General features: G+C 42.2%; 5 protein-coding genes across 7 annotated transcripts; 3 read left to right on the top strand and 2 right to left on the bottom strand.

Annotated features, from left to right (window-relative positions):
* The first annotated feature begins 243 nt into the window (after positions 1–243).
* Positions 244–1,725, top strand: ebpl (EBP like). The gene is made up of 4 exons (XM_069675257.1): positions 244–430; positions 875–944; positions 1,089–1,227; positions 1,440–1,725. Exons 1-4 carry the CDS (start codon positions 254–256, stop codon positions 1,684–1,686), a joined length of 633 nt encoding a protein of 210 aa, XP_069531358.1. The 5' UTR covers positions 244–253; the 3' UTR covers positions 1,687–1,725.
* Positions 1,726–1,776: 51 nt separating this feature from the next.
* On the bottom strand, positions 1,777–4,761 carry arl11 (ADP-ribosylation factor-like 11). The gene is made up of 5 exons (XM_069675226.1): positions 4,135–4,761; positions 3,325–3,390; positions 3,127–3,242; positions 2,664–2,841; positions 1,777–2,452 (listed from the first exon to the last, which is right to left on the bottom strand). Exons 1-5 carry the CDS (start codon positions 4,162–4,164, stop codon positions 2,324–2,326), a joined length of 519 nt encoding a protein of 172 aa, XP_069531327.1. The 5' UTR covers positions 4,165–4,761; the 3' UTR covers positions 1,777–2,323.
* Positions 4,762–4,999: 238 nt separating this feature from the next.
* Positions 5,000–7,315, top strand: eef1b2 (eukaryotic translation elongation factor 1 beta 2). Its single transcript, XM_069675152.1, has 7 exons — positions 5,000–5,135; positions 5,827–5,949; positions 6,032–6,164; positions 6,242–6,308; positions 6,573–6,698; positions 7,035–7,102; positions 7,194–7,315. Exons 1-7 carry the CDS (start codon positions 5,056–5,058, stop codon positions 7,278–7,280), a joined length of 684 nt encoding a protein of 227 aa, XP_069531253.1. The 5' UTR covers positions 5,000–5,055; the 3' UTR covers positions 7,281–7,315.
* An 865-nt stretch (positions 7,316–8,180) lies between these two features.
* Positions 8,181–13,497, top strand: zdbf2 (zinc finger, DBF-type containing 2). 3 transcript variants are annotated; one of them, XM_069675223.1, is made up of 11 exons: positions 8,181–8,266; positions 8,766–8,865; positions 9,036–9,076; positions 9,186–9,216; positions 9,602–9,698; positions 9,776–9,930; positions 10,090–10,696; positions 11,071–11,196; positions 11,275–11,639; positions 11,818–11,965; positions 12,040–13,497. In XM_069675223.1, the coding sequence occupies exons 3-11, from the start codon at positions 9,055–9,057 to the stop codon at positions 12,895–12,897; spliced, it is 2,409 nt and encodes an 802-aa protein (XP_069531324.1). In that variant the 5' UTR covers positions 8,181–8,266; positions 8,766–8,865; positions 9,036–9,054; the 3' UTR covers positions 12,898–13,497. The 3 variants fall into 3 exon arrangements, with proteins under 3 accessions (XP_069531324.1, XP_069531323.1, XP_069531325.1); XM_069675222.1 differs by having other exon boundaries at positions 9,036–9,216; XM_069675224.1 differs by lacking the exons at positions 8,181–8,266; positions 8,766–8,865; positions 9,036–9,076 and having other exon boundaries at positions 9,204–9,216; positions 9,382–9,698.
* dytn (dystrotelin) lies at positions 13,225–21,358 on the bottom strand. Its single transcript, XM_069675225.1, has 15 exons — positions 21,269–21,358; positions 20,759–20,800; positions 20,536–20,610; positions 17,905–18,109; positions 17,725–17,810; positions 16,985–17,064; positions 16,834–16,905; positions 16,595–16,758; positions 15,430–15,541; positions 15,168–15,301; positions 14,914–15,076; positions 14,666–14,715; positions 14,446–14,587; positions 13,788–14,226; positions 13,225–13,601 (listed from the first exon to the last, which is right to left on the bottom strand). The coding sequence occupies exons 2-15, from the start codon at positions 20,778–20,780 to the stop codon at positions 13,513–13,515; spliced, it is 1,833 nt and encodes a 610-aa protein (XP_069531326.1). The 5' UTR covers positions 20,781–20,800; positions 21,269–21,358; the 3' UTR covers positions 13,225–13,512.
* Between the last annotated feature and the right edge of the window lie 1,835 nt (positions 21,359–23,193).

Here is a 23,193-nt window from a genome sequence, read left to right as displayed (position 1 = left end):
GTGTTCACCTCAGCAGCCAATGTGGGACAATGGGTGGGGCTTAGAACCATCAGAACCAATGGAGACGGGCAGGGGGCAGGGCCAAAAACTTCACTCCACATTCACACAGTTTGGTCCTGAGTCTTCACCCCGAGTACTGACTGAGGAGAGTACTAACAAATACTGCCTTTACTGTAATACTTCTCTCTTCACAGTACCAAATACTAATAACACTCTTCTTCTTCTTCTTCTTCTTCTTCTTCTCTGACAGCAGATGTACTCATTTGCATCCCCCGGCCTGTCTCTGGTGTCTCTTTTGTCTCTGTTAGCATGTTTTGTCCAGGTGTTAGTAGCAGCCCTGCTAACATGCAGGTTTGGGGGGGAGAGCTCTGCAGAGAACAGGTGGATCCTGCTGTGGCTCTTCTATGATGTCATTGTCCACCTGACACTGGTAGGACCAATCAGGTTTCATACGTCTTTATCTATAAACTTTTTTATTTTTTTATTACCTGATATTTGATTTTTTTTTCTTTGAACTTTTTCCTTGTTTTACTGTTACTGATTTTTAATCTGGCAACAGAAAGATCGGTTTGTTTACATGTCTCTGGTGGTCAATTTATTGTTTATTCTTTTGTTTACGAAGGAAGGTCCGTTTGTTTACATGTCTCTGGTGGTCAATTTATTGTTTATTCTTTTGTTTACGTAGGAAGGTCCGTTTGTTTACACTTCTCTGGTGGTCAATTTATTGTTTATTCTTTTGTTTACGTAGGAAGGTCCGTTTGTTTACATGTCTCTGGTGGTCAATTTATTGTTTATTCTTTTGTTTACGTAGGAAGGTCCGTTTGTTTACATGTCTCTGGTTGTCTATTTATTGTTTATTCTTTTGTTTACGTAGGAAGGTCCGTTTGTTTACATGTCACTTGGGGGGACAGTGGAAACGTCTGAAGGTCCTCTGGCTGAACTCTGTGAGTTTAGCTGAAGTAGTCATGTACTTTTACTGCAAATACTTTACAGGAAGTACTTTCTGTCTGTAGAACAGGACTTAACCTGTCTGTCTGTCCCTCTGTACCTGTCTGTCTGTCTGTCCCTCTGTACCTGTCTGTCTGTAGGGAAGGAGTATAGTAAAGCAGACAGTCGTTGGCTTATTTCTGATCCAACGATTGTCTCCATCGAACTTCTGACCGTTGTCCTTGACTCTCTGCTCGCTGTGCTGCTGATACACGCAATACTGCACGACAAATACTACAGGTAATACTACAGGTGACAATAAAGGTAATACTGCTTTATATTACATCCTTAAAGACAGTAAACTGTATATAACCTGTATATAACCTGTAAAACCTGTATATTACCTGTATATTACCTGTATATATAACCTGTATATTACCTGTGTATTACCTGTATATATAACCCTCATATCGTATGCAAACATATATAAAGTCTGTGTTGTGTTTTTTCAGACATTTTCTGCAGATCACTCTGAGTGTGTGTGAGCTGTACGGCGGCTGGATGACCTTCGCTCCTGATTGGCTGCTGGGCAGTCCCAGTCTGAACACGTCCAGCTGGCTACACCTGTGGGTCTACCTGGTCTTCTTTAACGGGCTCTGGGTCCTGGTCCCGGTCCTGCTGCTTGTCCAGTCCTGGTCCTCTCTCAAGAGTCTGCACGTGCTCAGAGCGGACGTTCACGTAAACAGGAAGAAGATGTAGAGATGATGGATCAGCTGATTGATCTTTGACTGAACCATTAAACTGACAGCTGACCAGAGTTTAGTCTCGGAGTCGTTACTGATGAACCTGAACAGGTGACTGCAGAGTTCTGGTCCGACTTAAGAAGAACTTTATAAAGTATATAAAGTATTTAGAAATAACGTTTTTTTACTTATTTACTTTAAATTCCTCAAAACTCATCTATTCAACACAGCCTACAGCCTTCAACACCAGTCGTTTAATGTACTGTGTCTAGTCTGTAGTGTTTCTGTGTTCCTCCTTGTAAAGCGACCTTGGGTCCCATGAAAGGCGCTATAATATTATTATTATTATTATTATTATTATTATTGACAAACGGATCAGATTCATGTTTACCTGGAAACTTAATAATCAATACTTTTATTGACCATTACAGCTGACACTGTTACCGGGCAGATTTGAAAATAACACTGTGCATTTTGATTGGCTGAAATAATTATTACATTAAATAAACCTTCAGATCAATCAGAGCATCCATCACCATAATGTATAAAACTGTTTAAACACAACTTTACCTCAAACAATCCCTCCCCCTCCTCCCACTCTCTCTCTCTCTCTCTCTCTCTCTCTCTCCTTTTCTCTCCCCCTCCTCCCCCAATCAGCTCTTCTTGATCAGTTTGTGGACAGAGATGAAGGCCTGCTGGAGGCCGAGTCCCTTCAGAGCGCTGCAGGCCTGGACCTCCCACAGCCGCTCGCTATGAGCGGGCAGATCCAGCTGGTTAGAGATCTAGGGGGAGGAGGGGGAGAAGAGGAGAAGAAGAGGAGGATAGAGAGAGATGGAGGAGGAAGAAAGAAGATGAGAGGGAGGAGGAAGCAGCTCTGCTGATGGTTGTAGCCTGGTCATTTGATTTGAAAAATGCCAGAATCCAACTGTTTCTCTCTCAAACCAAACCTCATGATATTTCTGAGCATTTTAAGCAGACGGGTTCATGTTGTACCTCTCGTATGGTCATGGAGTCGGGCAGGTCCTTCTTGTTGGCCAGAACCATCAGAGGAATTCCTCGCAACTTCTCATCAGCCAGAACTTTCTTCAGCGCCTTCTGAGCCTCCGGCATCCGAGTCCGATCAGTGCTGTCCACTACGAACACCAGAGCCCTACAGTCGTCCAGGTAGTACCTGAAGGAGACAGGAGAAGAAGAAGAAGAAGAAGAAGAAGAAGAAGAAGAAGAAGAAGGGATAGTTGGGTTTTCTGAAATGGGTTTGTTTGAGGTAGTTATCAGTAGTACTCCTAACAGGGCCGTGCTGACTGTTACTGTACTTGGAACACTTCAAAAAACCCGAACTGTCCCTTTAAGGCTGTCCTGATTTTTGTTTGTTTTGTTGTTAATGGTGGTGGTGGAGGTGTGTGTGTGGATGTGTGTGTGTATGCGTACGTGCGTGTGCGTGTGTGTGTGTGTGTACCTCCAATTGGGTCTCATGCTCTTCTGTCCTCCGACGTCCCACACAGTCAGAGATATCTTCTTATCCAGGTCCAAAGTTCCCACGTTGAATCCGATCGTCGGAGACGTTTCCATCACCTGATGTTTATAGATGATCACAATCACACCTGAGACACACCTGGACCTGACATTGACTGTATCTATCTGCTCAGAGTCTCACCTGTCCTGTCAGCAGCCGGGCCAGCAGAGTTGACTTCCCTGCAGAGTCCAAACCCATCAGGATCACCTAAACACACACACACACACACACACACACTAGCATAAATGCTGAGTTCATAGACAGTTTCTATGCTTTATATAGACATGTACCTGCATACATACAGACGATAAATGGTGTAAAATTATATATTTACAATATAAATATATAAACAGTATTTGTAGAGTACGAGCCATTACAGCAAAGCACGACACTATATAATTAAATATATTTCACACTGTCGTTTTAAAAACAGTAAAAATATTTAGAATGACATAAAAAAAACTGCTCTGAAAATGTTTCATGAAAATAAACGAGTATCAAAAGTTATTAGTTCAAGTTGTCTGATTGATTAGTTAGGTCTAACGCATGATTGATTAGTTAGGTCTAACGCATGATTGATTAGTTAGGTCTAACGCATGATTGATTAGTTAGGTCTAACACATGATTGATGGTTAGGTCTAACACATGATTGATTAGTTAGGTTTAACACATGATTGATGGTTAGGTCTAACACATGATTGATTAGTTAGGTCTAACGCATGATTGATTAGTTAGGTCTAACGCATGATTGATAGTTAGGTCTAACACATGATTGATTAGTTAGGTCTAACACATGATTGATAGTTAGGTCTAACACATGATTGATTAGTTAGGTCTAACACATACTGTGACATCACATGAGCTTGTGAGACAAAGAGAAGGGCAGAGGGCAGACACAGGTGAGACATGGAGGACACCTGTGTCTGCCCTTTGCTCTTCCCAGATGAGTACCTGAGGAGACGAGCTGCGAGCCTGACCCATCACCCTTCTTCTTCTTGTCCTTTGAACGTGCTTCTTCTTCTTCTTGTCCTTTGAACGTGCTTCTTCTTCGTCTTGTCCTTTGAACGTGCTTCTTCTTCTTCTTGTCCTTTGAACGTGCTTCTTCTTCTGTTTTTTTATCCTGTTAACTTGTTTCTTCTTGTTTTGTGTGCGTCTGTTTGCTTCACATCGTCCTTCAGGCCCTGACTTCTGTGTTGGACTGAAACTCACCTGTCTAACATCTTTCAGGTGTGTTCAGGGTCATTCCGACTGTCAGCCAATAGGAGAGCAGTGTCCAATCCGAGCAGGTCATGTGACTGTGTGACAGGTCTGACAGCATTTTTGAGTGAAGTGTCTGGAGGCAGAAACACATTTAAAGACGGAGAGAAGAAGAAGAAACTTGATGACGTCTTCCGGTTTTTTTTGTAGTTTTAAACAAACTCAAATTTAAACAAACTTAAATTTAAACAAACTGTGTCGTCTGATGATTTACACACGGCTGCCGTTTCCTTCACTCTGTGTGTGAGCATCATTACAAACATTACAATGTGGTTATTAATGTTGGTGAAGAGGGAAGTTTAAATTAAATCATGTTACAGTGACATCTTGTTCACATCTTGTCTTTACTGTCAAACACACTTGAAACAAATGTTATAATTAAATATCATAAGTTCAAACAAGCTGCCTTTTGATGTTTTCAACTCTTGTTCTTCACAGTGATCTGAACTCCTCCTCCACCTCCTCCAGGGCAGTGGGGAGGAGGAGGAGCAGTGTCCGGGGGGGGGGGGGGGGGCTCTGTCTCCGGGTATAAATACGTCTCTTCACTCCTCCTCCCTCCTTCTTCTTACTCCTCCGGTAGCTCCTTCCTCTCCTCCTCGCCGGTTCTTCTTCATCATGGGCTTCGGGGACCTGAAATCCGCCTCCGGCCTCTCAGTGCTGAATGACTTCCTGTCGGAACGCAGCTACATTGAGGGGTGAGTCCGTTACAAACCGGAGAAACTCCGGTAAAGTTCGCGGCTGCATAGTGAAGCTGCCGGCGCCGCCATCTTGGCTCTGCCCTGAGCTATGGCTAACAGCTAGCTGACAGACTGTTAGCACGGCAGAGAGGTTAAAGGTGAATATTAACCGCCATGAAGCCGTTAAGTGTGCGCGTGTCAACGTGACACAGGTGAAGGCGAATAACTGACGGGTACAGTTTGAGTTTTATGTGCGGAAGAAGCTTCATGCTATTGTTAGCATCGAGCCACATGGTGCATGCTTACTTTCCATGTGGTAAAGGGAAGTCTGCAGGCTGGAGGATCAATACTGTCTTTCACATGATGAATACGTTTATTTAACTGAACTTTTAGTTTTAATTTAAACATTTATATTTTATTAAACATTCACAGACCAACAGGGCTGCAGCTAACAGCTAACAGCAGCAGCACAATGAAGTGCTTACTTAGCTGTCAAACGGGGCTAAAACATGAAACTTTATTGAGCCTCAGTGGCCTGATGACAGTTTAAAGCTACACGTATAATTAAAGCCCGTCATGAACAAGATGCGAACATCAAAACATCCAGCACCTCAAAATAAATCGCTGGGAAGATCACATGACTGATTAGAAACTACACCTGTCCCCTCCCAGGCCGACGTGGAGACATAACCATGTTTTCTGTCCTCAGGTACGTCCCCTCTCAGGCCGATGTGGCGGTCTTTGAGGCGATCTCGGCCCCACCCTCAGCCGACCTGTGCCACGCCCTCCGCTGGTACAACCACATCAAGTCGTACCAGAGTCAGAAGAACAGGTGAGGCCGGTGATGTCAGCAAGATGTGGGTACACAGGTGTGTGACATTGGTGAAGTAAGCACCGCCTCTTCCTGTTGTCAGTCTTCCAGGTGTGAAGAAGCCTCTTGGTCAGTACGGCCCCGCAGGTGTGGCTGACTCCACCTCTGGCCCCTCCCCCGCCTCAAAGGATGACGATGATGACGACGATATGGACTTGTTTGGCTCTGACGAAGAGGTGAGGTCACAGTGATGTCATTAATTACTTTGTATTTACTGCTCTGTATTAAATTGTCCCTGATTCTTGTCTTGCAGGAGGACGCAGAGGCAGCCAGGCTGAAGGAGGAGCGTCTGGCAGAGTACGCAGCACGGAAAGCAAAGAGTACGTCTCTGCCAATCACAGCCACTTAAAGATCAGGAAGCACCTGAGGTCACATGACTGTCAGTATGTTACCTGTTACGTGATTATTGAACCGCGATGCCACCTCCTGATTGGCCGACTCTTTATGATGATTAACCAATCACCATCTTTCGGCTGACTGCCTGATGGATACCTTTTGTTTACCTGAGAGTCTCCGGCCTGCAATCAAAAGTACTTTTGCTTCACTGGCTGTCATGGTTATTGACTCCACCCTCTGTCCCGCAGAGCCCGCCTTAATCGCCAAGTCTTCGATCCTATTGGACGTGAAGCCGTGGGACGACGAGACGGACATGTCGAAGCTGGAGGAGTGCGTCCGCAGTATTCAGATGGACGGGCTGGTGTGGGGACAGTGTGAGTATTTATCCCGTTTTAAAGGCGCAGAGACTTTCTGCTCCTAACCGTAAAATCAGGGTTTTTACTTAATGAAGTTAAAGTAGCTTCACACACGTCAGGAATATTTACTTCACAATAAAGCAGAAGAGGGGTCCTGATTATTGATCAGTGATCAGCACGAGAGCGTCTGCAGACCTCATGATGATCTAACTCACCATCTTTCGGCTGAATGTGAGATGAAACTTTACGATCTGAAGACTGCAGTTTGATCAATAATCTGATTACTACAGCTGATCAATGATCTGATTGACGTCAGCTGATCGATAATAACCTGTTCTGTTTTTATCGCTGCAGCCAAACTGGTCCCGGTGGGTTACGGCATCAAGAAGCTGCAGATCGGCTGCGTGGTTGAAGACGACAAGGTGAGAAGTTTATCTTTAGTTACCTGCATGGTTTTTTTAATTTACCTGTATGTTTAACGTGTGTGTGTGTGTGTGTCATCTGTGTTTTCAGGTGGGCACAGACCTCCTGGAGGAGCACATCACAGCCTTTGAGGACTTTGTTCAGTCGATGGATGTTGCTGCTTTCAACAAGATCTGAGACTGAAACATGCTAATAAAAGCACTTCAACACAATCGTCTGCTGTTTTATTGTGAAAGGTCTCAGCTCTACCAGCAGGTGTCGCTACACGAGTTTAAAGTTTTACATTGAGAAACTGAAGCTGAGTGACATTAAAGACATTGAAGCCTGTCAGTCTGATATCAGGGAACACGCTGCATTTAAATATTTAAACTCTTATTTTGAAACGTGTCGCATACAATGATTAGTCTGCAGCCAGCATGCTGTTCTTACCCACAATCCTCTGCTGCAGGAGACGCAACCCAGATCTTTTGCTGTGTTAGAAATGCCATACTATACTAGCAGTACGTACTGATGTGGCCTTAATGTAGAATGCAAAAAAAGCAAAATGTGCAGTATGCCAAAACAATCCCAGATGTTGTACTGATTCTGAAAAAATCTCCAATATGCATCAGACTAGTCTCTCGCCTTCGGTATCCCACAATGCAAAGCGCTGGAATGTCACAGGGGCAGTTGAAATGACTGCGGCAGCATTCCACAGAGGGGGCGCTTTAGCTAACGAAGCAGCGGATATTGTTTACTTCCGCCTGGCATCGCATACTGAAAAATGAATTTGAAAAAAGCTCCTCCATACTTGCCGCCGTACACAGTCAATGGTGCATAGTATGCAGTGTACATTGTACTGCATTTCGAACACAGCCAGTGTATCTGTCCCTGCAATATTTATATTGCCTGTGAAGTACAAAGAGACACTAGTATGGACTTTTAATGTGAAAGAGCTGTTGAGAGAAACAGGAAATTGTATAGTACTAAATAGCCCGCTGTGTGTGTAGTACCTCCTCTTACCTGTTGGCGGCAGCATCACTCACTGCTCAGTTTTTTCACCCTGCTGGAGTTTCTGCAGCAGAAGAAGAGCCTAACCGGAAACTAAACAGCGCGGCGGAGCAGCGCGCGGCGGAAGAAGACTTTAATCTGTGTGAAAGTAAACAACAAATAAACAGCTATAGGTAATTAAAATGATCGGTTATAGATTATTCGTTATCCGCGTCATTAATCTGAAACACCCAATCAGCATCAGTGTAAGGCGGCTGATCAGCTAAAAGGCTAAGAGCATGCTAGCTGGTAGCGGGCTGCTGACGGTAACAGCAGCTGTAACGGCAGAGACACGTCGCCGTCGGCACTGTCACCATGGTTACCGTTAGTCCAGTTTAACCCGGAGTTAACGCCGTTCTTAAACCCAGGTTAAACTGGACCAGTTAGCGCTGCAGCTAGTTAGCACACAGTCAGCCAATCAGAGCGCGTCGCGGAGCGTCAGCCAATCCCAGCAGAGTTTCAGCTTCGCTCTGATTAATCGACGTCAGAAAGTTCCGGTTAACCTTTTTTTTTTTTTTGAAAATCATTCATTTATAATAAAAACGTTACATTTTTAACAATTCTATCAAATCTGTTATTATATTTCTACAACAACAATAATAGTTCTATATGAAACATGTACTCGCTCTATAGGCTCATGGAATCTCTACCTGAAACTCTTACCTGGTCACCGTTAGTTACAGCATGGAGCGCTTTGATTGGACGGATAACTCACTGACTGCACTGTCTCCAGGTGAGATGTGATTAATCATGGTTGTGATTATTGTTACTGTTATTATGACACACAATCAATGTCAGCAGTTAAACACTGCAGCAGTTAACATACTCTGAGAACAGGCAGCCATGTTTGTCCATTTTTAACTATAATATAATAATAAATATTTATGTATGAATGTGTTTCAGATCTTCAGTCAGCAGCAAGATGTCTCACTCCTCTGATGAAGGTAAACACTCAAACACAGTTTATAGTTTATCTTTCATTCATTAAACTGACTGCACTCTGTGTGTGTGTGTGTGTGTGTCTGTGTGTGTGTGTGTGTGTGTGTGTGTCAGGTGACCAGAGGAAGGCGGAGTCTACCAGCAGGTGAGTCCACCTGTTTATTCTCATGATTAATCAGGGATATTTGAAGTCGTCCACCAACCAGACTCTATTAAATGTCATCTAAATGTGAGACAGTCACAATGTTTGGTACTTTTTCAGCTCATTAAACTCTTCAGTTATTTTGTTTAAATGTTTTATCTCTTTAAGGTGTTTCTGCTGGAGGACCAAGAAACATACAACTTAAAAAACTTGAAAACAGAGAGAGACACCCTCTGGTTCTCTGTCCCTCCTGACGATGATTGTGCGGTTTAATGTCGGCCTTCTTACTTTTTTTTAAAGTCCCGTCCTCATTCTGTGGAAACACTGACGCAAACAGACACCTCACAACCACCAGATGTTAATTACTTTCACCCTGTGTGTCTCACAGGATGTGGGTGGAGCCTCAGCCAGGTCCATCCAGGTGTCAGCCAAGCAGACAGGGTTATTGTGGATACTGCAGAGTCCTCTACAGTAATCTGGACCAGGTACAAACAACACACCTAGATTTGAGCTGTCCAATCAGAATCAATGACACGTTAACATCCCTCCTCTCTTCTCTCAGCACCTGTCCAGTCTCAGACACCTGGATTCTGTCCGCGCCTCCTCCCGAGGATCCAGCGCCGTCTCCTCCACCAGCAGCAGAACTAAGCTAACCCTGCTGGAGCGTTTCCTGCAGGACGTCCTGCAGCACCACCCGCACCACTACAACGACCCCAGGTAACTAAAACAAACACACCTTCAATGGTACAACGACCCCAGGTAACTAAAACAAACACACCTTCAACGGTACAACGACCCCAGGTAACTTCACCATTGACTTCAGGTAAAATGAACACACCTGTTCTGCATGTGTTGACATATTTGTGTCTCCAATAGGCCATCTCATGCTGACCTCCCCTCAGTCTCCGCCCCCCTGTTGCCGAGGGAGGAAATTGATGAACTGTGTTTCTCTGACAACGACAGCCAGTCACGTGAACACCTGCCCAGCTCAGACTACGCTTCGTATCAACCGGCCAATCAGCAGGTGGAAGACTCCTCTACTAGCCCATCAGGCAAGGGAGCTGGTCAGGAGAGGCTGTTGACATCAATCAGAGAGCAGGAACAAGGAGAGACTGCCCTCGCAGGGCAAAGGCACTCAACATGTACACAGACCCCACCCTCGTACACTCAGGCCCCGCCCCCTGTCCACAGGAAGGCCCACAGAAAGACCAACAGGAGGAAAACCAGCAACTCCTCATCCTCCTCATCCCCCCACAGAGTTTCAGTTACTGGCCCCCAGCCCCTTAAAAAGCTGAGGCCCTCTGCATGCCCCGCCCCCACCTCAAAGCTAAGGCCCTCCTTATCTCTGGGCCTGGGAACTGGCCCAGGCCCTCCCTCAGAGCTCCGGCCTTGGCTGAGCTGGCAGAAAGAGAGAAGGGAGGCTCATAAAGAGGAGGCGTTCTCCTCCGACCACAGCGACTCCCTGGACCAGACCATCGAGGAGGTTTGTCTGCTTCAGTCAGTGTAGATGATCTCGAAAGTTACCTCTAACTGTACAGGTTATTATCTCGTTTATTAAAACGGTCTCTACAGGTTATTATCTCGTTTATTAAAACGATCTCTACAGGTTATTATCTCGTTTATTAAAACGGTCTCTACAGGTTATCATCTCGTTTATTAAAACGATCTCTACAGGTTGTTATCTCGTTTATTAAAACGATCGCTACAGGTTATTATCTCGTTTATTAAAACGATCTCTACAGGTTATTATCTCGTTTATTAAAACGATCTCTACAGGTTATTATCTCGTTTATAAGAGTAACATAGAGATAATAAGGACAATCTCCATCAGGTAAAAGTAAATTGTTGTTTCATCAGGTGATCCAGACGTGTTGTTATGGTGTCAGTTCCACTCCCTGCCAGCAGGAGGAGACAGAGAGCTTCCATTTCAGCCTTCCTGTCTCCATGGAAACACAGAGTGATGACTGGGACTCACCTGTACAGGTAAGAGTTAATAAGCCCCAATGTGAGTGATTAAAATGTTTTCTATTTATAGTAAAGGTAGCAATCTTCTTTTTACAGCGCGGACAAACACTCAGTGACCCATTGCACTCACACACACCTGCCCAGATGAGACAGACAGAGAGGCGAGACATAAGCCATCTGATGGATGTGCAGGTGGATCTTGAGGACCAGGTGTACTCTTACCAGCTTGACTCTGCCCTCCACAATAAGCAGGGAGCAGGGGGCGGGGCCAGTCAGGACCATGGCTTCTGGACTCTGCCGATAGACGAGATTCTGCCTGTTCCCGAACATATCCCAGAATCCTTCAGGGGGAAGACCTGGGCCCAGGTGGAACAGGAGGATGAAAACAAGGTGGACCAGCTGGTCCAACAGTTCAGACGTGAGAGATTCATCTGCTACTTCGACAGCGAGTCTCTGGCCAGGTAACATTTTCAGCACAGGTATATATACAGGTAGATATTGTTATATACACACTCACCTGTACTGTAATATACACACACTCACCTGTACTGTAATATACGCACTCACCTGTACTGTAATATATTTAATATATTTTTAAATTAAATAACTAAATGCATCTGATGATGTCATCACTGTCAGGTATGGTAGGAGGAGCCAAAAGAAAGGGTGTGGTGAGAACAAGAGGGTGGTGCCAGATACTGACATCCTGCCCTTATTGGACCATGAAGAAGACTCAGCGAACATCAGGAGGAGGAGGCGGGGCTTCAGGCTGGCATCCAGGTGTCAGGTGAGAACACTTGACAGTTTTCTGACAAAAAAGAAAATAAAAAATGTCTCCATAACCTTTTCTTGTTCCTTCAGGTGGTCAAAGTCAGTCACGGCACTCAGACGATCCGATTGGTCATCCCAGCTGTTCGTCAACAAGCTTCTGAGGCCCCACCCACTAGCGACCCAGCAGCCAATCAGGATAAAGAAGAGAGGACTCCTGAGGCTCAGATGTGGCGCTGCCTCCCTTCGTCCTACTCCAGCATCATCACACCACTGCAGCCTCGCACCTCTGTGGTCTACCTGCTCTGTTCCCCCTCAGGCCCCGTCCCCACAAACACACCTGCACCAGACTCTGCCTCCAAACGCTGCAGGAAGAAAAGGCGTCCGCTGGACCTGCAGGGGTTAAAGGTCAAATATAAACGTCTTCCTGTGAAGTTCTACGACTCCAGCAGTAACCGAATCCTGAAAAACCCTCCTAAAGGATTCCTGTGGCGCAAAGGCTCCGCCCCCTCTAGCCCGCCTCCACCATGTGTCCGTCAGCTGTTCAGAAGTCTGAGTCCAGACCTGAACACTGACAGGCTACCAGACGACGGGGCCGCAGGGTCCTGCCGGGTCAAAGTTCACAGGTCATCTGACTTCAGCCATGCCCCCAGTTTCCTCCTGAGCACGCTCAGTAAGGACTCAGCACAGACTGATAAAGAAGAGACAGTCAGCAGGCGGGGTACGACATCTCAAGCCCCGCCTCCTACACCCTACAGCAGGTCAGAGCGGGGGAGGGGGGGCAGGAGGGAGAGGACACGCCCCCAACCCTCCAATAGGAGAACCAGGGCTCAGGCAACGCCCCCTCAACCCAGAAGAGAAGGCCTGCGACGGGCTGGACCCCCCAACCCCCCATCAACACGCCAGGGGAGGGGCCGTAGGGGGCGGGGCTGTGAGAGAAGTCGAAGGTAGCAGGAAACCTGTTCAGGTAGCAAGATACCTGTTCAGATAAGAGCCTCATTTCGAAATCAGAGTATTTGTCACACTGGATGACTGATTGTTAAAGCTGAATAAATAATTATTATAAATAATCATTTGTTATGGTCATATAAAGTTCTAATCTTTTAAGTTCCTGATATAGAACACAATATAACATATTATAATATAACATAACATTATTATATAATGAAATCGTGTGATCCATGTTAATGTCATTTTATGTTTGTGTGCAAAGAGGAAACAAAATTAAAGTATCTTATTTTTTTATCTTGAACATTTATTTTTTATTTAACATTATTCAGTAAGTAAAATAATTACAAACTGAAGCAGATTTTGTTATTTCAGTTTCTTGAACTTGAATATTTTGACTCTGAACACGTGCACACAAATAGAAAATGAAACCTGAGTTTGATTCATTTATTTTAAGATGATGTTGGTGTAACACACCTGTCTGCTAGGTGAGACGGCCTCTGGTGCTGTTTTGTTTCTGATTGTTTGTGTTGTTGAACTTTTTATACCTTTATACTTTATTTAAAAATCAATAAAACACTTTTGTAACCTGCAAAGGTGCCACCTGCTCAGTGTCCATCAGTTTGTTCTCACAGCATCCACCAGGTGGCGAATCGAGTCTCCCACCTGGTCTGCAGCAACCAGAAGCTTCGCGCTCTTCCTCTCACCTGAACACAGAAAATGTTAAAAATATATTTTTTTAGATTCAGTCTGATGTTTGACTCATTTGTGTGAACTTCAGGTTCCACACAGAAAGTCAGTAAAAACCTGCGTCAACTCAGATTTACTGTAAACAACATACAGCATCTCTGGTAACCATAGTAACCACAACACATCAGTCTGAACTGACTCACCTGTCTGTCTCTCTTTACACCCGTCTGTCTGCATAAAATTTCTCAGTCTCTCCACAGTCTCCTGCAGCAGCTCCTCTGCACTACATGTCCCACAATCCTCCTCTCCTTCACACAGACAGGTGTCTTCTTCCTGTGGCTCTGCCTCCTCAACTCTGTCCTGTTGTCCCATTGGAGGACAGAGATATACATTGCCCGGAGGCTTCTCTTCACAGTGGATGTCATGTGACGCAGGTGTGTCCTGGTGCATTGTGGGAGATGGAGTTGGTTGTACTTCCTCCGTCCACTCGTCCTCTTTCTGCAACAACTCCTCCACCTCCTCCTCCTCTTCCTCCTCCTCCTCCTCCTCCTCCTCTCCTTCTTCTTCTTCTGCATTTCTCCCCGTGTCTGTGCTGCGTGGCCTGTTGCCGGTGTGTCGGCAAGCCTCCATCTTGTTAAAAGCCTGAGATGGAGAGAAGTCATGTACAACTCCCAAGATGCATTTCACTAATAAACGGCAGATCTCTGACTTCTGAAACAGAGGTGAAGATGACGGTGTCAAATGTTTTATTATTTTTTTCCTCAAAGATTTTCAAGATTTAAACAAAGTGTGTGTGTGTGTGTGTGTGTGTGTGTGTGTATATTTACCTGCGCGTGTGTTTTTATCCATGTGTTTGTTTACCTGTGTGAGCATGCCCTGCAGATGGAGATTGTGTTCTCTCAGTGTTTCCATGGTAACCTCCATCTCAGCACACCTGTCCTCCAGGATGCCCTGGTCTGATTGGACTGTGAGCCGCCAGACCTGCAGCTGCTGCTCCAACAACCTGAAGACCAACGAGGAATCAGAAGATGAGGAGGTGTATCTGCAGGCCGCTCTGTGATTGGTTCATGCTGGTTCTCACCATTTGTCTCTCTGCAGGTTTCGGACTTCAGTCAGCAGAGCTGACGCCCCCTTCAGGTGGACCACAAAGTGAGATACAACTTTAATCATCCAGAAGGAGTCTAGAACCAGACTGCAAACTACTATTATTATTGTTTTATCCCCACACATTGTGTAACATTCATATACACATATAACACTATATATTATATAACATTACAAATCATATAAAAGACTGAATGACCCTCCCCCTGTGAGGTCAGAGGTCACCTGCTGAGTTGATGTCTCCTTGTCAGTCTGCAGAGCCTTGGATGAAAATGAGCAAGAAGGTGGTCGCACTGAGGCATCATGGGAAAAGTCTCTGTCAGAGGACGGACTTTGACCTTGGGCTGAAGCAGCCAATCGTGGTGAAGCATCAGGAGGGGGCGGAGCACTGAGAGACGAAAACTTTAATAACAAACACGTGTTCAACAAGTAAATAAAGGTGTTTAACGAGTGTGTTTATCAAGTGATTTTTGAATCACCTGTTCTGAGCCTCTGCTGGCTCCGCCCACATCAAGGCCCTTCTCCTGTCGCCCTCTCTCTGTGTGTATCGTCCCGGCAACAGGGCATGACGGGCCCTGTGTACTAGAGAGGACCAAGACTCCCTCCAGGTGGGCTGAAAGACACAAAATGCTTAAATCAACAACCAAGAGGCTCTCACCTGGCGGAGCACCATGAAGACTGAAGCACTATGTCACGTGTCTGTGATGTCATCCCTGTGTTGTTACCTGTGTGTTATGTTACCTGTGTGCAGAATTCGAGCACTGGATGGTGAGTTTTGTGTTTCCTTGTCTGACGGTCGTTCAGGAAGCAGCTCTGACACACGTGGACGTTTACACACTTCATACAGCGATACCTAAAAACACACACACACAGAATCAGAATCATTAATCTCCGGGGGATCTTCGGGCATCACAGTTGCTGTGACACAGAGAAAGCATAGAGACATATATGGCATAAAATAGAAAAATATGTGCATTCTATATACAATAAAATAAGAGATAAAGATGAAATGCTGAGAAGTCAATCTGTGGTGTTTTAAATATAAATGCCAGAATAAATAAATGCAAAATATGAGTATGATGCAAAAAAGTTATATACATAAGAGTATAGATGAACAGTTTTTATGTCAACATATTGCACAGTTGAATTATTACACAATCATCCAGCTTACGTCCAGTTAGAGTTCAGTTCAGTGCACAGTTTAAAGTGGGTGTCTGTGTGTGTGACACTTACAGGGAGGAGTTGTAGAGAGAATTTAAGTTATAATAATTTAAAGTTATAAAAAATATAGTTTAAGTTGGTTAAGGGGCTCTTTAACCTCAGTAGAGTCTGGTTTAACCTCAGGAGAGTCTGGTTTAACCTCAGCAGAGTCTGGTTTAACCTCAGGAGAGTCTGGTTTAACCTCAGCAGAGTCTGGTTTAACCTCAGCAGAGTCTGGTTTAACCTCAGGAGAGTCTGGTTTAACCTCAGGAGAGCCTGGTTTAACCTCAGGAGAGTCTGGTTTAACCTCAGGAGAGCCTGGTTTAACCTCAGGAGAGTCTGGTTTAACCTCAGCAGAGTCTGGTTTAACCTCAGGAGAGTCTGGTTTAACCTCAGCAGAGTCTGGTTTAACCTCAGGAGAGTCTGGTTTAACCTCAGCAGAGTCTGGTTTAACCTCAGGAGAGTCTGGTTTAACCTCAGAAGAGTCTGGTTTAACCTCAGCAGAGTCTGGTTTAACCTCAGGAGAGCCTGGTTTAACCTCAGGAGAGTCTGGTTTAACCTCAGGAGAGCCTGGTTTAACCTCAGAAGATTCTGGTTTAACCTCAGGAGAGCCTGGTTTAACTTCAGGAGAGTCTGGTTTAACCTTAATAGAGTGAAGAGGTGATTGGTTAAATACAAGAGCTCTGATTGGACGATGGGTGCTTACCTGAGCCCGGTAATGGGGAGGGTCTTGCAGATGTGGCAGCGGACGGTGTGCCTGACATTCTGACTGACAGACAGGCGATAAAGTGTGGGCAACCATAGCAACAGGCAAGGCTCACTCTGCAACCATGACAACACATGTTGTTCACCTGCAGTGGGAGTCAACACCTGTAAACACACAGATTCAGTGAGTCACCATGCCGACTACCAATCACCTGCAGCCAAAGGTTTGTGTGTTCTCACCTTGTTAAAGCACGACCTTACCGCAGCTTCCACGCCGACGAAAACTCCTCCCTCCTGCACCGCCACAGGAACCTGAACACACACACACACACACGTTAAAGAAGCGGGAGCAGAGGGGCATGCTGGGAAAAGTAGTGTGTACCTGTTATACCTGGCTGAGGTCCTGCAGTAAACACCTGAGTCCAGACCTGCTGACTGACCCTGAACTGTTCTCTGCAACACTCACCAAAGCTGCACAACAGAGAATGAGTGAGCTTTATTCTGAAGGGACAACTTTATCTGAAAGGCTGATATCACTGAGCATGCTCACTGAGTGTTTCACTTTCGACACACAGACAGACAGACAGACAGGCAGACAGGCAAACACTGACAGTGACAGACAGGCAGATTCACAGACAGACAAGCAAACATTTACACAGACAGACAGTCAGACAGACAAGCAGACAGACAGGCAGGCACAGTCACACAGAGACAGAGAAAGACAGGTCGACAGACAGTTATGGCGCAGGGAAAAGGACAAAATGACTTGATCTTTCTCACTCCAACGTGTCCAGTTGGTGGCGGTAACGCGGCACCTTGGGCTCCAATACGCCACTCAAATACAACAGAAGAAGAAGACCAGTCAAATCAATGGCTAATGTAGCTAGCTTCAGTGTGCTAGTCGCCAGCCTGGGAAGCTAATGCCCAGCCTATCCAGTAGCCGATCTAATAGGTTGCTATGTTAGACACATGACTTGTTGCCCTGATTGAATGAATAGCCGGCTTCTCATTTACCAGCGCTGGCTTTTCATTGGCCAGATCAGTAGCTGGCATCAGCAAGGACATTGCCTCCCTCGGCCTCTCAATAATCTTCATTTTGTCCTTTTCCCTGCGCCATAGACAGGTCCTCACCTCTGTACTTGTTTATCAGTGTATCAGCTGACAGAGCGATCAGAGCAGTTTGAAGAGAAGCAGCTGAAACTAAACCAGCCCGACTCCTGAAACACACACACACAAATATACACAATTATACACAAATACTTATACAAATACTATATACACGCACATAATGTGTATTTATACACAGCATACTCTGAGCAGTCGTAGAGTTTGAACATCAGGCTGCAGGTCTCCTCTGGAGCCTGCAGGGTCACATGGCCCTGCACTTCCTGTGACATGCTGTGGAACATTCTGTTCAGTGTTTGGGTCACTTCCTGTCTGTTCAGCCTCACTTCCTGGTTAACTCCAACCACTGACTGGAAGGCAGCTGTGATGTGTAGTACAGACAAGACATCCACTGAAACAAGAAACACACAAACACACACAAACAAATAAACACAAACAAGCAAACACAAACAAATACACAGAACAGTAAATCTAGTATAATAAATGTTAAATGTAGTATATAAATAAGGTATAGAAATGTAGTACAATAAATGTAGTATATAAATGTAGTATATCAATTTAGTATAGAAATGTAGTATAATAAATGTAGTATATAAATGTAGTATATAAAGAAGGTATAGAAATGTAGTACAATAAATGTAGTATACCAATTTAGTATAGAAATGTAGTATAATAAATGTAGTATATAAATGTAGTATATAAAGAAGGTATAGAAATGTAGTATAATAAATGTAGTATATAAATAGGGTATAATAAATGTAGTATATAAATGTAGTATAATAAATGTAGTATATAAATATAGTATAATAAATGTAGTATATAAATGTAGTATATAAAGAAGGTATAGAAATGTAGTATAATAAATGTAGTATAGAAATGTAGTATAATAAATGTAGTATATAAATAGGGTATAATAAATGTAGTATATAAATGTAGTATAATAAATGTAGTATATAAATGTAGTATATAAATGTAGTATATATAGAAGGTATAGAAATGTAGTACAATAAATGTAGTATATCAATTTAGTATAGAAATGTAGAACAATAAATGTAGTATAGAAATATAGTATAGAAATGTAGTATAATAAATGTAGTATATAAATAAGGTATAATAAATGTAGTATATAAATAAGGTATAGAAATGTAGTACAATAAATGTAGTATAGAAATATAGTATAGAAATGTAGTATAATAAATGTAGTATAATAAATGTAGTATATAAATGTAGTATAATAAATGTAGTATATAAATGTAGTACAATAAATGTAGTATAGAAATGTAGTATAGAAATGTAGTATAATAAATGTAGTATATAAATGTAGTATAATAAATGTAGTATATAAATGTAGTATAATAAATGTAGTATATAAATATAGTATAGAAATGTAGTATAATAAATGTATTATATAAATGTAGTATAAAATGTAGTATATAAATAAGGTATAATAAATGTAGTATATAAATAAGGTATAATAAATGTAGTATATAAATTTAGTATATAAAGAAGGTATAATAAATGTAGTATATAAATGTAGTATAATAAATTTAGTATATAAATATAGTATAATAAATGTAGTATATAAATGTGGTACAATAAATGTAGTATATAAATATAGTATATAAATATAGTATATAAATGTAGTATAATAAATGAAGTATAATAAATGTTGTACAATAAATATAGTATATAAATGTAGTATAATAAATGAAGTATAATAAATGTTGTACAATAAATGTAGTATAATAAATGTAGTATATAAATATAGTATATAAATGTAGTATAATAAATGACGTATAATAAATGTAGTATATAAATGTAGTATTTAAATGTGGTATAATAAATGTGGTTATAATAAATGTAGTATAATAAATGAAGTATAATAAATGTAGTATATAAATATAGTATATAAATGTAGTAAAATAAATGTAGTATATAAATGTGGTATAATAAATGTGGGTATAATAAATGTGGTATAATAAATGTAGTATATAAATATAGTATATAAATGTAGTATAATAAATGAAGTATAATAAATATATTATATAAATGTAGTATAATAAATGAAGTATAATAAATATATTATATAAATGTAGTAAAATAAATGTAGTATATAAATGTGGTATAATAAATGTGGGTATAATAAATGTGGTATAATAAATGTAGTATATAAATATAGTATATAAATGTAGTATAATAAATGAAGTATAATAAATGAAGTATAATAAATATATTATATAAATGTAGTAAAATAAATGTAGTATATAAATGTGGCATAATAAATGTGGGTATAATAAATGTGGTATGGTAAATGTAGTATATAAATGTAATCAGTGTACAAAAAGCCAGCGGTAACCGAAGGGTGTTTGTTTGTTTGCATTGTCCTTCTCCATTTCACAGCTTGCAGTGTCTCGTGTTGTAGTGGCGTAGAATGAGCTCTCGGCAGAGGTACTCGCCAACACGCAGATACGTCACATCCTCTTGTTTTGCGGAAAAACCGTCCTGAGTACTTTACATAAAAATCAGCCCACAGGGTATGTAAAATCTTACATATAGCGCCTTTAATAAAGAACGAACCACAAATTCTGGTTCAGCTTTTTAGAGGTGAATCCAAAGTTAGCAAGAACTGAACTCTTGTTACATACCACGTTTAATATTCTACAATAAATGTAGAATATTAAACGTGGTATGTAAATGTAGAATATTAAACATGGTATGTAAATGTAGAATATTAAACATGGTATATAAATGTAGAATATTAAACGTGGTATGTAAATGTAGCACAACAAGTGTAGTATAAGACTGAGTAGTACTCACAGTGACAGAGTTTCTGCAGAGACAGGAGCTTCATGGCGACTCTGTAGACAGACGGACGGATTTCATTCAAATTTTCTGAAGAAAACAAAAATCAAATAAAAATCAAAAATTGTATCAGAAAGAAGAAATTAAAATCATACAGGTCAAATGATAGAAAACAGGTGATTAATGATAACAAGTACAAAAAAACAGATAGATGGATGGATAGATGTGGACAGAGTACCAATGTTGTCCGAGTTCATCATGAGTCTCTGGTAATCTCAGTCTAAAAAAGAGGAAAACAGAGAATTTAACATTAAATAACTACAAACTACAACACATGAACTCCACAAACTACAACACATGAACTCTACAAACTACAACACATGAACTCTACAAACTACAACACACGAACTTTACAAACAACAACACATGAACTCTACAAACTACAACACATGAACTCTACAAACTACAACACATGAACTCTACAAACTACAACACATGAACTTTACAAACTACAACACATGAACTTTACAAACTACAACACATGAACTCTACAAACTACAACACATGAACTCTACAAACAACAACACATGAACTTTACAAACTACAACACATGAACTCTACAAACAACAACACATGAACTTTACAAACTACAACACATGAACTTTACAAACTACAACACAATAAGAAGCACTGAGAATATATAAAAAGCAGATGACTGAGATAAGAACAGTTGTTCAATAAAACTCACCTTCCGGCCGTCTGTCAGAGTTTAACACGGTCTCATACAGAAACAGGTGAGTGTCGTGCTGGAGAAACAGGTGAAGCTGCTGAATTATGAATGAAGGTTTGAGCTGCGTTTCACCTGTCAGCCTGCTCACCTGCTGTCTCTGGACCAATGAGCAGCCAGCGTTAAAGCAGTGTGTTTCTGTTTGTAGCAGTTTCTCCGTCAGAGTTTGAGATGGAGCTGATGCATGAGTCTGAGTTTCTCTGATGTTTGTGATGAGCTTTAATTTGAAAGGATAGTGATAAACTGTGTTTTATTGTGACAGCTTTAGTTTGAGGTTCTCTTTGTTCTTGATGATGGGCTCTGAGCTGCTCTTTATTATTTTACTGGATGTTTTTAAAGACGCAGCTTCATGTTTGTCCTCGTGTGTTTCAGTGTTTTCAGACAATCAGATGGTTGGGCGTCTGATTGAACCGATTGTTGTCAATGGTCTGATGACAAAGTTTGAATGAGGCCGCTGTGCTGGCTGTAAACACTGTGTGGGTGTGTGTGTGTGTGTGTGAGTGTGCTCTTTGTTCTCTCACACTGAAGCTGATTGTTGTGTGTGAATTCTCTTTGTTTCGAGGTCGTTCGAGGTCGAAACACTGAGTCTTTTCTTCTTCTGCACTGAGATAAACGCAGTCAGCCTCCACATCACATCATGATGCTGTTGCTCCTCTTTATCCTCCTCTGAATCAGGCTAGCAAACTAAAGCTATGCTAACAGCTCTGTGAGGTAACCATGGTAACCACTTGAACATGTGACCTCAGGTCAGCCTCACATTCACACAGATTTACATCTGACGAGATTCAGATCGAGCCAGTCAGATCCGTTTGTCTAATAAGGGGCGGGGCATTTTTGATGTGGAACGTTCTTAATCTGTTTTAAGCTAGTTGGACGGTTCTTTAAATGATAAATGTTGCAACTAAATCAAGTCATTCAAACATCTGTGTGTTGTGTTGAATAGAACACAGATGAACTGGATTTTAGAGCTAGCTACCTAGCCTAGCAGCAACGCTACATCCCATGTTTATGCGCTGTGATTGGTGTTTCTCTGAACGATGAAAATCAAATGAACTGAGAGCTTCCTGTTCCCGATGTCAGCCAACAGGCCTTATTTAATAAGAGCTAACATTAGCATGCTAACAGACAAAAACAAGACGAACGTTCACCGTCTTAGTTTAGTGTGTTAGCACGCTAATATTAGCCAATCAGTAATAAATACAGAGTCCAACTGAGGCTGAATGTCATCAGTTCTGCATAACTGTACTTATGTGTCTCTTTTCTAGTCTTCTGACCACTCAGTGATTTTACATTGCATGTCACATTTACCCATCCACACACACATTCACACACTGATGGCAGAGGCTGCTATGCTAATCTCCAATCAGGACACATTCACACAGCGATGGCTCCGCCTCCAGGAGCAGTTTGGGGTTGACATGTGACTGTAGCACTCAGGGATCGATCCCCCATCTGATTGAGAGACGACCCACAATACCACTGAGCCACAGCCACCCCAATACACACACATAAATATACACGCATATACTGTACGTGTGTATATATATATAGTATATACAGTTTACTGTAAACTGAACTCTTCCTTAGTTGAAGCATTAGTATTCTGTTGTTTATATGCTGTACAACATTATATAGTACACATACTGTGTATCGTGAGTATATGATATAGTATAAATAACATATATTTACTGTATATGTGACGGTATCTGACACTGATCTCATGTTTTGACTTTCAATAAAAACAGAAACAAAGACACTGTTTTGTAGCAGTTGGCTCCTCCCAGTGGACGGGGCCCCTCCCATCTCCCAGTGGGCAGGGCCTTTACCAGTGGGCGGGGCCTCTGAGCTGCCCTCAGCTGTCTGTCCCAGTCAGAATCCACTTGCTC

The sequence above is a fragment of the Semicossyphus pulcher genome, unplaced genomic scaffold, assembly GCF_022749685.1.
Source record: "Semicossyphus pulcher isolate SPU_LCO1_2020_fin unplaced genomic scaffold, fSemPul1.0.p SCAF_24, whole genome shotgun sequence".
NCBI lineage: Eukaryota > Metazoa > Chordata > Actinopteri > Labriformes > Labridae > Semicossyphus > Semicossyphus pulcher.
The sequence above is the reverse complement of the archived record's forward strand: the minus strand, read 5'-3'. Positions and strand labels throughout refer to the sequence as shown.

Excerpts from the sequence above, each read along its gene's own strand:
- ebpl (XM_069675257.1), top strand. The coding sequence starts at position 254 with ATGTACTCATTTGCATCCCCCGGCCTGTCTCTGGTGTCTCTTTTGTCT. Across the intron at positions 431-874 it reads TCATTGTCCACCTGACACTG|GAAGGTCCGTTTGTTTACAT; the intron begins GTAGGACCAATC and ends TTGTTTACGTAG. Across the intron at positions 945-1,088 it reads AGGTCCTCTGGCTGAACTCT|GGAAGGAGTATAGTAAAGCA; the intron begins GTGAGTTTAGCT and ends GTCTGTCTGTAG.
- arl11 (XM_069675226.1), bottom strand. The coding sequence starts at position 4,164 with ATGGGTCAGGCTCGCAGCTCGTCTCCTCAG. Across the intron at positions 3,391-4,134 it reads CTCGCAGCTCGTCTCCTCAG|GTGATCCTGATGGGTTTGGA; the intron begins GTACTCATCTGG and ends GTGTGTGTTTAG. Across the intron at positions 3,243-3,324 it reads CCCGGCTGCTGACAGGACAG|GTGATGGAAACGTCTCCGAC; the intron begins GTGAGACTCTGA and ends TATAAACATCAG.
- eef1b2 (XM_069675152.1), top strand. The coding sequence starts at position 5,056 with ATGGGCTTCGGGGACCTGAAATCCGCCTCCGGCCTCTCAGTGCTGAAT. Across the intron at positions 5,950-6,031 it reads TACCAGAGTCAGAAGAACAG|TCTTCCAGGTGTGAAGAAGC; the intron begins GTGAGGCCGGTG and ends TCCTGTTGTCAG. Across the intron at positions 7,103-7,193 it reads GCGTGGTTGAAGACGACAAG|GTGGGCACAGACCTCCTGGA; the intron begins GTGAGAAGTTTA and ends CTGTGTTTTCAG.
- zdbf2 (XM_069675222.1), top strand. The coding sequence starts at position 8,817 with ATGGAGCGCTTTGATTGGACGGATAACTCACTGACTGCACTGTCTCCA. Across the intron at positions 10,697-11,070 it reads TGGACCAGACCATCGAGGAG|GTGATCCAGACGTGTTGTTA; the intron begins GTTTGTCTGCTT and ends TTGTTTCATCAG. Across the intron at positions 11,197-11,274 it reads ACTGGGACTCACCTGTACAG|CGCGGACAAACACTCAGTGA; the intron begins GTAAGAGTTAAT and ends TTCTTTTTACAG.
- dytn (XM_069675225.1), bottom strand. The coding sequence starts at position 20,780 with ATGATGAACTCGGACAACATTG. Across the intron at positions 15,542-16,594 it reads CTCCCCATTACCGGGCTCAG|GTATCGCTGTATGAAGTGTG; the intron begins GTAAGCACCCAT and ends GTGTGTTTTTAG. Across the intron at positions 14,227-14,445 it reads TGCAGGGCATGCTCACACAG|GCTTTTAACAAGATGGAGGC; the intron begins GTAAACAAACAC and ends TCTCCATCTCAG.